The 12,400-nt window shown below is 44.1% G+C and overlaps 1 protein-coding gene across 1 annotated transcript in view; it reads left to right on the forward strand.

Annotated features, from left to right (window-relative positions):
- LOC146073360 (extracellular calcium-sensing receptor-like) overlaps positions 1-12,400 on the forward strand; it is a 30,322-nt gene that overhangs the window by 12,105 nt on the left and 5,817 nt on the right. Inside the window, exons 3-5 of the mRNA XM_083180536.1 lie at positions 850-1,093; positions 5,115-5,406; positions 9,716-10,546. Of these exons, the coding sequence (XP_083036662.1) occupies positions 850-1,093; positions 5,115-5,406; positions 9,716-10,546 (1,367 nt within the window). The remainder of the gene's footprint in view (positions 1-849; positions 1,094-5,114; positions 5,407-9,715; positions 10,547-12,400) is intronic.

Genomic DNA, 12,400 nt, shown 5'->3' on the forward strand with positions numbered 1-12,400 from the left:
TTTGAATTTATATAACTTTTATATAATTTTTTTTTTAGATGATATTTTACGCATCTCTCAGAGATGTCGGAACTCAAAGGGTTAAAGGAAAAAAAAAAGGAGACAAAGATAACTCTTTTTGTTGGGGAACTTCTTTCAAAAGATTGTTGTTTTGATTAAAACCTATTCATTTTATAAGTGTCTGTTAAAACTGTGACCGAGCGCCATATCCAGTAGTACATTCAAACATGAAAAGGCACAACAACAATTGTGTGCGTATATTAACAATGTGCCAGCCAGTGTGATTTGTGATTTCCAATTTGTGGTTGAATCAATCATTAATGAATTAATTAATTAATTATTCACTTGTTGACAAGGCCGTTCTTGTATTAGTGACATACATTTAGACAATTAAGACAAATTGGTGATTAAAAACAATAATTTGCGACATTGTTTTGATAATCGATCGTCACAAATGGGATACCGTATCGATCATGTGCGTCTATCCGTGATTGATTTTATATATCGGTACCGTAATCACAGATCATGTCTCTGATGTGAATATTTGGAATGATTACAGGATCTGTTGTAGTCTGAGTGGTGGGTCACTTTCAGAGGACCCTAGTTAAGTACTAACTATTACCCAGTTCTGCTCCTGCTTCCTATCCGTGTGCCGTAATGGGCAGTGAACGGCTCGGTGAGGGCACAGAGGTCACGGTCCAAGTGTGAGTGGGAATGAAGTTCAGTATTGGGATCTACTGTTGTGATCTACATCTAGGATTCACTCCTGTTGGTAATCCAGTGCAGGTGATGTATCGTTCTGAATATTATAGAACAGAATATGATGCGTGATGTGTGTTCTCCTTACAGATGACCTGCAGGCTATCTCACAGACCATGGACCTTACATATACCGTGTGTGTAAATGTCATCCTCTGCTGCATTTTATATGTTTCCTCCATGGACCAGCGATGCAGTCTTCCGCCTGTGTCGGTGCTGGACGGGATGACGCACCCCGGCGATATAATGATCGGAGTCTTATTAGGAATTCATATTGACAGAATTTACCAAAAACTTACATTCAGTGTGAGACCACCCAAGACCTCGTGTACAATGTAAGTAAATCTCAGCATAATACTGACATACTGTACATTCAGTGTTTGAATTAGAGGTGGACGTGAATCCAGCTACAATGGAAATATTGCAATGTTTCTCGCTTTCTTGCTGATAAGGATAGCCGGCCGGCCTCTCCTCTGAACTTCATACCGCACCTCTAAGTGTAACATTGGCTGAACTACAGCGATCTGGAAATCAGGATTGGGGATCCTATATGTGGGTGCACCCTCTTTCCCTAGACCAGTATGCTATTAAACCAGCTACTGGGGATTTGATAATTATCAGTATGCTCTATCACTGACTTTATTCTAAAGCCCAGTACACATGGGGGAGATATATTGCTCAGTGTCTCCTTTTCATCAGCGACCAGAGATGGTCGCTGATGAAAGGGAACCTCTGCCGGCGGTGCCACAGTGGTAATAAGCTGGTCGCAGGAGCAAGCTCCTGCGACCAGCGATTAGAAGGGGGCTGAAAACGGGAGCGCGCACCCGGCGATTTATCGCCGGGGCACACTCCCATCACTGGCAATATGGTTGCTTAATACCTAAGTTGCTGGACTGTTGCTTACTAATCCAACTAACAGATTGGCTGCATTCTCACTAGTTACCCTCCCAATTGTCTGGATAACTAAAATACTTTTTTTCAAGTTGGTACTAACCTTAAAGCAAACTTGATGCACTAAAAACTTTTTAAATTATATATTTTTGATTTTATTTTCTGGTGGTGTCAGCCGGTACCTTATGTGGATTATTATTGTTATATGTATACTGATGTATTGTTCTTTTATTGTGTTTTATATAAATATTGCATCAGCAGCGTAGCTACGTTTTGGGCACCCCCCACGCCGTTAGGGGGGGGGGCGCCCACCGCCACCCATTCAAACCCCCCCAATCCCCCGCAGCCTTACCTTTCACGTTGGTCCCGGCTGCTCCGTTCTTCTGCTGAGGACCACCACAAAATGGCCGCCCCCATACAGCAGACAGTTTCAGAGAACTGTGTGCTATATGGGGGCGGCCATTTTGTGGTGGTACTCAGCAGAAGAACGGAGCCGCCGGGACCAGCGAAATAGGTAAGCCTGCGGGGGATTTTGGGGAGGTGTAACTATAGCACCGCAGCCCCCAGCGCCCCCATATGCACAGCGCCCCCCCCCCCCCACGGTGGCGGGGCCTGCGGTGCTATAGTTACGCCAGTGTATTGCATGTTTGTGAAAAAAAGTTGAACTGGCTATGGTCTTTGCCTAAAACCTGAGCGCTTTCTTTCTTGTCTATATCTTTACATTTCTCCATGTGTCCTACTAGTTAGCAGCTGGGTTAATTAGGCTAATTATTTAATTAATTAAACTATCATTTTATTAATTTTCTGTCATTAGCGCTACTCTATACTCCTCCTTTTTTCTTTGTCCCATGACCTAGATCCATGTTGACCGTACCTCATGTTGACCTAGAACCATGTCGACCTTTCCCCATGTCGATCTAACGGTGTTGACCAAACGCTTGTCGACCAACAGGCTGTACACCAAACGATCCCAACCCTTTGTAATTGCTAAAGCATTTTTAATGTGATAAATGCAGATCAGATATTGGGCCTTATTCAGACCTGTTCACTAGGCTGCGTATACTCGTAGCATAGAGAACTGGTCCGCGTCACCCGCTGAACGCTCGCGCCCCCCGCCATGCCCTGCCAGCGCTGCTGACATCCCCTCACTAACATGCGTGGGGATGTGTACGAGAACACATTTGACATAGGGCCCAATTCAGCCCTTCTCTCTATTCAGCGAGTGCTCGGAGCCCAGCGAGCAGGTAGCTGTCGCCCCACCCTGCCCTTTCCTCTATTCAGCGAGTGCTCGGAGCCCAGTGTGCAGGTAGCTGCCGCCCCACCCTGCCCTTCTCTCTATTCAGCAAGTGCTCGGAGCCCAGTGTGCAGGTAGCTGCCGCCCCACCCTGCCCTTCTCTCTATTCAGCAAGTGCTCGGAGCCCAGCGAGCAGGTAGCTGTCGCCCCACCTTGCCCTTTCCTCTATTCAGCGAGTGCTCGGAGCCCAGTGTGCAGGTAGCTGCCGCCCCACCCTGCCCTTCTCTCTATTCAGCAAGTGCTCGGAGCCCAGTGTGCAGGTAGCTGCCGCCCCACCCTGCCCTTCTCTCTATTCAGCAAGTGCTCGGAGCCCAGCGAGCAGGTAGCTGTCGCCCCACCTTGCCCTTTCCTCTATTCAGCGAGTGCTCGGAGCCCAGTGTGCAGGTAGCTGCCGCCCCACCCTGCCCTTCTCTCTATTCAGCAAGTGCTCGGAGCCCAGTGTGCAGGTAGCTGCCGCCCCACCCTGCCCTTCTCTCTATTCAGCAAGTGCTCGGAGCCCAGCGAGCAGGTAGCTGTCGCCCCACCTTGCCCTTTCCTCTATTCAGCGAGTGCTCGGAGCCCAGTGTGCAGGTAGCTGCCGCCCCACCCTGCCCTTTCCCACAGCTGAGCACATCGGGGAAAAATCGTTCACCATCAAATGTATTTTTTCTCCTGCTCGCAGCATAAGCCAGGACTCACCCGGTGCTGCGATGGCGGTGGGGAGAAGGAGGCCGCTGGTGATGTCAGTGACCTCCCAATGCCCAGGGAATTCCTGTGTTTTCTATGTCACTCTCAGAAAACACCAGAGGTGCGCTTCCAAGCTCCCGCAGGGTGCCAATCACCCTGCAACCACTGTGGAACGTGCGATCGTCCTCCAATCATCGGCTCCCTAAAAATGCCAGCGTCGCTCACATTTGTTATATAAATTCAAATAAAAATGTTCTCTATAAAAAGCTTTTATATCCTATATAAAGGTGACATTACCGGTCATTATGATGAGTAAAAGGGTTTGCTTGGCAATTTTCACACCTATTTTGACAAATCCACTTGCCACTCAAAGGGTTAACCTATTCCCCCCGGCCCCTAGACTTTTAGGCATTTCGGGGCCACCTCCGCCACTACAATCTATAGTCCTCATTTACACTTTCAGTACTCACATGTACATCGATACCCAGGTAAAATAATGTCTGCTCTATTCTAACAGAGCAATTGTTCTAATTGGAAATAGCGCTAGTGCGCTATTGGTCCAAAAGTGCGAACCATTGTAGCCCTAGGGTTCAGGTAAATAAATTGATTGTCCCCCTACTCCTGGCCACTACTCCCGGCGAAGCCCTTATACTTCAGCCTAGTCAGCCTTATGGATAACACGGCCTTGGTCTCTCTTGTTGGTCACATTTTCATAGTGTATTGAAACCGAGTCCACACCAGGTTAGTGGGGGGGGGGTGTTAGCTTGGTGATGACCTCATCTCCAACCACTGGCAATCTGGCTCTCTATAGGCTTCTTATGAGATCCAGATTGAATGACCCCCCTCCTCCCCGCCACCCATTTACACTACACTCTTACCCAGTTCATTCCCGGGTCTGACACTGGCCCCCGATTATTTTTCATTAGGTCCATTTACGCTGAGCCGTGACCCTGGAAAAGTGGGCAATAACCTGGGTTATTACGCCAGCAGAAAATGGGGTAATAGAGTAATCTGAAGTATTTTAAGCAATAATGACAAAAACTACAATCATTGGGCGACCCAAATTTGAAGTAAATTGAACTTGAATGTGACAAATTTATTATTTCACTCTGCATATTTTCTGACGATCCCCAAATTTACGAATATTTTAAGCAGTTCCTGATGATGTCATCAAGGATCAGAAAGGGAAATAAATGGTCAACAGTAATTAAGACAACACCCCAAAAGGTCAAAATGCATAAGGTAGACATGGGGTAAAGGCTGAGGCAAGCAAGAAAAGGTCAACATGAGTTCTTGTCATCCTTTTCCTTGGGTTGACCTGTCAACCTTTGCCTTGGGTTGACCTGTTGTCCCATATACCAATATTGACTGCCGTTCTAATTCATGTTGATCCAAAGTCCGGATCCCACATCTCAAAAATAACGTTTTCTTTCAGTACTATGATCACTTCTATTACCATAAGGCACAAAGAAGATATCTTTATGTAACCTCTGTCTGTCCTACAGGTTCAGCTTGGAATTCTACCTACAAATTCAGACCCTGATGCACAGCATTGAAGAGATCAACAGTGATCCCGATATTCTCCCAAACGTAACGTTAGGGTTCCAGATGTATGATACATGTAGTGCATCAAACTATGAACTACAAGGAGCATTCCAGTTCCTCACTGAGTTCACCACAGTCACCTCCAGCAATCGGTGTAATTCTAGACCAGCTTTCGCTGCCGTTATTGGATCCACAGCTTCAGCAAACTCAATCATTGTGGCTAATGTTCTGGGGACTTTCAGGTACCCACAGGTAAGAAGAATGTTACCAACCTTCTGGCCTCCATGTCTAGGACTCTTGAAGGATTTATCAGTGATATTATGGGCGGATATTATAGTATCCACACAGGACACCACGCTTAGCTTTAATATTTGATAGTTTTATTGGTCCATTCACCAAAATCTGAAACTTTACTATGTATTGGGTTGTATCCAACTTGGTCCCAAAATGTTAAATTATAATCTTTCATTATTATGTCTTTTTTTTTAACTTCAATAATTTTTATTGAACATTTTTCTCATTGTACAAAACAAAACAGGGGAGGGGGGAACAAAAAGGAAGAAGGGGGGGAGGGCGGTCACCAAAACAGTAACATAGTCTTAAAACAGCTTAATATGGCATAACACTTAATCCCATACACATTTTACCGAGTAAAATAACACTGTGGGCTGGTTACCACATGGCGTGAATAAACACACACACTGGCAAAGCTGCTCACACGTCTAACCGCAGGCGTCTAGAAGGCTCCAAGTCAATGCGTCTGACAAGCGCTGGATTGCGCTGCTGGAAGCAGAGAGTCACGGAGGGACCGGCGCCGGCTTGGAACCACGGGAGACAGCGTGTAGATCTGGTCGAGCGTCACAAGCCACACCCTGTTCTAGATTTGTCTTTGCCCTTTTGGACCCTGGGTATTCGTGGTTTCACGAGAAGAGGAGCAGAAGTTCATTAATTTGGACTTGGGGCTTACTAAGATCTTGGACTTGGTCTGATCTCAGTTGGTATTATCCTTATAATCAGCGCTTTCAAACAACACTCTCTCCATATATATATATATATATATATTTAAAGGAGGTATAGAAATAGTAAGTAAGTCCTCGGGGATTGGGTCTGGGGAGGGGTCGCTCAAACTTTATATATAAGAGGGCGAACATCCTCCAGGGGTCCCAACGGGCTGGGGAGGTTTGCGTAGAGAGGTGATTGGGAGGGCAGTCTGTCTCCATTAAGAAGTGCAAGTGAATTTTATGCACAACTTTGAGATAAGAGGGGGGGGGGGTGCTGCTTGTTTCCAACACTGTGCAAGGGCAGCACGGGCTGCAATGCAGATATGGCCTAGAACGTAATGAAGATGAGAGGGATCTGAGTTAGGGAAACAGTTTAGGAGAGCCACGAGGGGCCATGGAAAGAGGGATAGGGATAGAACTTTGTTTATAAGTTCAAAGATAGCTTTCCAAAATGAAGTGATATTAGGGCAGGACCAGAAAATGTGGAACTGATGGTCGACTTCACCGCAGAGGCGCCAGCAGAATTTAGAACTGGAGGGCCATATCGTATGTAGTCTATCCGGTGTGAGATATAATCTGTGTAGTAGTTTAATATGCATCTCAGAATGGTTTAAACACCTAGACATTGTATATGAGGAGGTAAAGATTTTCTTCCACTGGGGCTCTTGCAGCACTTGTCCAATATCAGCTTCCCAGTGGGTTTGAACTTTGAACTTAGCGGATGGTATCAGATCTAATAGGGTTTTATACCAGAAAGAGATCTCACCCCTGTGTTCCATTCCGAGAAGCCTATTGACCATACTCTCCAAGTTGGGTGTCAGTACTACAGAAGTGATAGAGAGGCTATTCCACCAGTGGTTGATTTGATAGTATTGTAGCCTATCTGTGTCGGGGAGTGAAAAACGTTGCCGTAACTCTGGTAATGAGCTAAGGACTGGGCCATTCAATAAGTTGCCAAGTGAGTTAATTCCCCTTAGTCGGGTTAAAATTGGGAATGATAGCAGCCACGGTATGTAGGGAAATTAAGGGCAGGTTGTGAAATTTGCTGGTGAGGGTGTGGGTCAATCTGTCCCAAACAGCTAGTGAAGTATGGGTGGAGGGGAGTAGGTTTAAGGGTTTAGGGCGTAGATGAGGGGGTAGCCAGAATAGGTCTCTTAAAGGAAACTTAGGGCAGGCCAACTGCTCCAATCCCGTCCAACCCCCAGCATCAGTTTGGGCGAAGAGAGGCTTAAGTTGAGCCAGGAGGTCCGCCTCCTGGTATAATGCCAGGTTGTGCAAGTTTAGGCCTCCCCTCATCTTAGGAAAACACATTTTGGTGCGAGCTAACCTAGGGGGCCAAGACGCCCATACATATGTCGTCATGATAGAGTTAGCTTTATTAAGATATTTTTTTGGAAAGGTATAGGGAATTGTGCGGAAGTGGAACATCAGTTTGGGAAGTAGTGACATCTTGAAAGCAGCTATCCGGCCCAGCCAGGATTTGTCGTAGTTGATCCAGGATTTGGATAGGGATAGAATCGAGTTTAGGAGTGAGGGGAGTAAAAGGAGCGTAATGTATTAATAGAATGGTCTAAGTTAATGGGAAGGGCATCAGTCTTGGATGTATTCAATTTATAATATGACACTGAGGAATATGCATTTAAAATATTATGTAGATGGGGAAGGGATTCAATCGGTTTATATACCAGCAAAAGGACATATCCGCAAACATGCAGAGCTTGTGGGGAGCTGAACCAAACGAAAGTCCCGTGAATCACGGTTCCGCACGAATCTTAGCTGCTAATGGTTCTATTGCTAGCACAAAAATAAGGGGGGAGAGGGGGCAGCCCTGACGAGTCCCATTGTGGATTGGGAAGGGGTTGGATAGAAAGCCATTACTACAAACACGAGCAGATGGGCAACTGTAGAGAGCAAGTACAGAGGAGAGTATCTGATCTCGCAGGCCAAACCTCATCAAGACCTCACACATGTAAGTCCAGTTGAGGCGATCGAAGGCCTTCTCCGTGTCCAAAGATAGCAAAAGAAGACCCTGGTCATTTGAAAGGGAATCAACGAGATCAAAAACCCTACGGGTGTTATCTGATGCTTGTCTCCAAGGGACAAATCCCACTTGATCTGGGAGGATCAATGAGGGGAGAAGGGCATTTAAACGGGAGGCGATGAGTTTAGCATAAATTTTAACATCCCCATTCAATAAGGAGATTGGGTGGTAGTTTTGGCAGAGAGAAGGGTCTTTTCCAGGTTTGGGTATAGTGACTATTTGGGCTTCTAGCATTTCACTGGGGATAGTGCCTCTGGAAGTTATCTCGCTGTAGACTTTAAGGAGTGTGGGAACTAGAAGGTCTTGGAAGGTAGCGTAGAAGTCATTAATGAAGCCATCAGGACCAGGTGCCTTATTTTTGGGGAGGGATTTAATGGTATCATAAATTTCAGCTGTGTTCCATGGGGCAATTAGGCTTTCTAGCTGTTAATCAGTAATGGAGGGTAGGTTCAGATCGGCTAAGAAGGAGTTGATGGTTGTGAGGGTAGGTTGAGCTGTGGTAGTATCCGTCAAGAGATTGTAGAGCTGGGAATAGAAGGAGGCGAATTGGTTAGATATTGCAGATGGGTTGGAAATCTTTGAGTTGGAGGGTGACTTAATACATTGGATTCTATTTCTAGCTTGTTGGACACGCAGCTTACGGGCGAGCATTTTACCTGATCTATTACCTAGGTGATAGAACTTTTGCCTGAGTCTATTAAGGGCGGCTTGTGTGTGGGCTAAAAGGAGTTTCTCATTATTATGTCTTAATGATATAACTCCAGGGTTCTGTGAAGCTGTTTATAATAGAAAGAACATCCAGGTAACTTACATAATGCATTGTTGATTTATGGGATAAACACTGCGCTAATCAATGAAAACAGGTGGGTTTGACTGGAAAAATCAACACTCAGATTAATAATTAATTAATAAAATATATACATTTATTCTCCCAAAAAGAATATTCTAGTAAAAGAATATATAAATAATATACATATATAAAACAACTGATTGTATCTCTAATACATAATCATCTATATATATATGTTTAGTGTCCGTGAGTCTCCGAAACACTGACGTCTGCTGGTAGAGAGTGAAACTACGGGGGAAATTTAATAGGATGAGAGATTCAGAAAGTGAGAGATTTGGTAAGAAATCTCCAGGTTTTTTTAAAGCGGCAATCATTTACACCGCAAAACCAGTTTGATTTTGCAGTGTAAATGATTGCCGCTTTAAAAAAACTGGAGAATTCATACCAAATCTCTCAATTTCTGAATCTCTCTTCCTATTAAATTTCACCATACGCCTCTTTCTTACACATGTACAATCACAGAAGGTAGCAGACTAGCTTTGGAAGCTTTTGCTTCGAGAGGACTTACTAGTAATTATGTATAGACCATATGGTATTACTTGTTCTTTCTAAGTTGCGGGTATATTAATTCATGAGAGGTGGATCAATAGTTCCATTACTAGGATGTGTAGATATACAGTCATATAGTCTATCTATATCTCTTTTTCTTATTTGGTTTTCTACTTTCAGATCAGCCCATATTCAAGTGTTTCTCTTCTGAGTAACCAGAAAATGTTTCCGTCTTTCTTCAGGACATATCCAAGTGATAAATTCCAGTCCATGGCACTGGCACAGCTTGTGTTGAGCTTTGGTTTGACCTGGATCGGTCTTGTGGCTACAGACAGTAATTATGGTCTTCTGGGAATCCAGCCAATAAAACAAGAGATAATTAAGGCTGGGGCATGTGTAGCTTTTACTGAATATATTCGTCTAGGTCAACCCGATCGCAATGCTCCACATATAGTGAGGGTTATCAAGGAGTCAACTGCTAAGGTGGTCATTGTCTTCTCTGTTGACATTGATTTTGTCCATCTATTGAATGAAATGTTGAAACAGAACATCACGGGGAGGATGTTTATTGGAAATGCCGGTTGGTCCAAGTCTATCTTATTATCAGTAAGAAATAATTTCCCGATCTTATCTGGAACTCTCGGCTTGTCCGCTAACGATAACGTGGTCCCTGGATTAAGTCAGTTCCTCAGTAAGATACGTCCTTCTCAGTCTGCTGGGGAGACCTGGGTGAACTTGTTTTGGCAAGAAGTCTTCAATTGCACATTTCTTTATGGTAGGAACCTTACTGGTTCTATAACAAACTCAGAAAAAATATGCACAGGAAATGAAACCTTAGATGATGTCCAGAACAGCTCCACCTACATCAACAGTTTAAGATTTTCTTATACGACATATTCAACTGTAAATGTTTTAGCCAAAGCTTTGGATGATATGAAAAGCTGCAACACAGGCAAGGGCCCCTTTTCTAATGGGACTTGTGCAGACATTTGGAATTTCAAACCATGGCAGGTAACCTACCATGCAAAGCATCTTACTCATCTATCTCATCAATTGTTTGAACTATGACTTCACACTATACCAAATAGTAGTTCCCCTTATTCACATTACAACACACAGTCAGGACCGGATTAACATAGGGGCTGATGGAGTTGTAGCTCCAAGCCCAACTATTCAAACAGGCCCACAGGATCTGCAGAGAGGCATAAAATGAATCTCCTACTGCAGTGTGCCAATGCCGTATAATGGGGCAGAGATACCTGGGTCGAGACCTTTAGCGTGTTATGGATTCTTGTTACTAAATATGAGATGATGATGATGGTCAACATCTGCATCTGATTGGCTGATTGCATCTTGACCCATCCTACTGATAATTTTTTTGTTACTGTATCTTCTGCCATCTGCTGATATTTTTTTAGATACTAGCTGGGGTACCTGACGTTGCTCGGGTTTGGTTGTACAATTAGTATTACTTGCACTTTATCCTTCTGTTTTAAGCATAACCGCTCGCCATGCCCATGGTGTGATTGGCATACACCTATCTGTGGTGGCCTCCCACATCTGAGCAATGATTTTTTTTTCTTAAACCCCATGTCCTCTACCCCCTTTATGTTATGCACCTCTGCCATATATTGCATCCATGAAACACTTTGGGTAGTGGCCAAACCACTTTTTGGGCCTCCAGGACCCCGGTGGGGTCGAGATTGCAAGTATTAGTGGCTGTTAAACTAATCTGGATCCAACCAATGTCCTCTTCCCCCTCTATGATATGCAACTCTGTTGTTCATGTTGCTTTCTTGACCCACTTTGTGTAATGGCCGGACCCATTTATGGGTCCCAGGCGGCATCAGGATTGGGGGTCTAAATGGGCGTGAACCTAATCTGAAACAATGTCCTCTACACCGTCTATGTTATGCAACTTTTTCATACCTTGCTTCCCTGACCCACTTTATGTAGTGGCCAGACCCGTTTTTGGGCCCCCAGGACCCCAAGGGGGGTGATAGGGGCGTCTTACCCCCACAATATTTATTTCACCAGATTGTAGGTCTTATGTGTTTTGAGAGTTATGCTGGAACATACATACGCATACGTTCATTTATTTTTATACAGTATATTTAATTGTGTTTTTTAATTAATAAAAAAATTACAGTAATTCATTTTGATTTGGAATTTTTTTAGTTGCTTTGGCCGTTTTTAATACCCCGTATATAAAATTTTGCGATCTTCCCTTGTATCCTGTGGATTTGTATAGAAAGACCGAAGGACAGAAGGGCAAATTTTCGCTTTTCGATATTAGATTTATAATTAGATGGCAGCTAGAAGGATACCGTAATTCCCATTTGGTTTTTCTTGTTGTTTCTTTTTATAGATGGTTAATTTAATTAAATTTAAGTATTTGAATGTTAATTTTACATCAGTATGTATGAATTATTAATAATACTGGTATGCTTTTATGAACAGCTGAGTTTGAAGCTGTGCAGGCTGGGGGTTAATGAGACAGATTGAGGGAGATCATTCCAGTGGAGAAGGGGCAGCATGAGAGAAGTCATGTATACAGGTAGTAATAAGGGGTATGGATCATTGGGTCCACCCGTAGAAGGTCGTCATGGCTTAGGTGGACACGGGAAATAGGTCAAAATGGCATTTTTACAAAACTGACATGACCGTTTTGCGTTTTTTGTCCTGCATGTCGACATAGTCAATATGGACACCATCAAAGTGTACTGCAGCCCCTTGCTTTGAGCACACTATTCTATTCTCCCTACACGCCCTAGTAGATGGTAGGGCATGAAATACCACCTGTCGGCAAAAAAAAATGTGAATAACTCATGTCAAGCTTTTGACTGTTGACCTAGCCATTGTCGA

This window comes from Crinia signifera, chromosome 4, assembly GCF_055691185.1.
Source record: "Crinia signifera chromosome 4, ASM5569118v1, whole genome shotgun sequence".
Taxonomy (NCBI): Eukaryota; Metazoa; Chordata; class Amphibia; order Anura; family Myobatrachidae; genus Crinia; species Crinia signifera.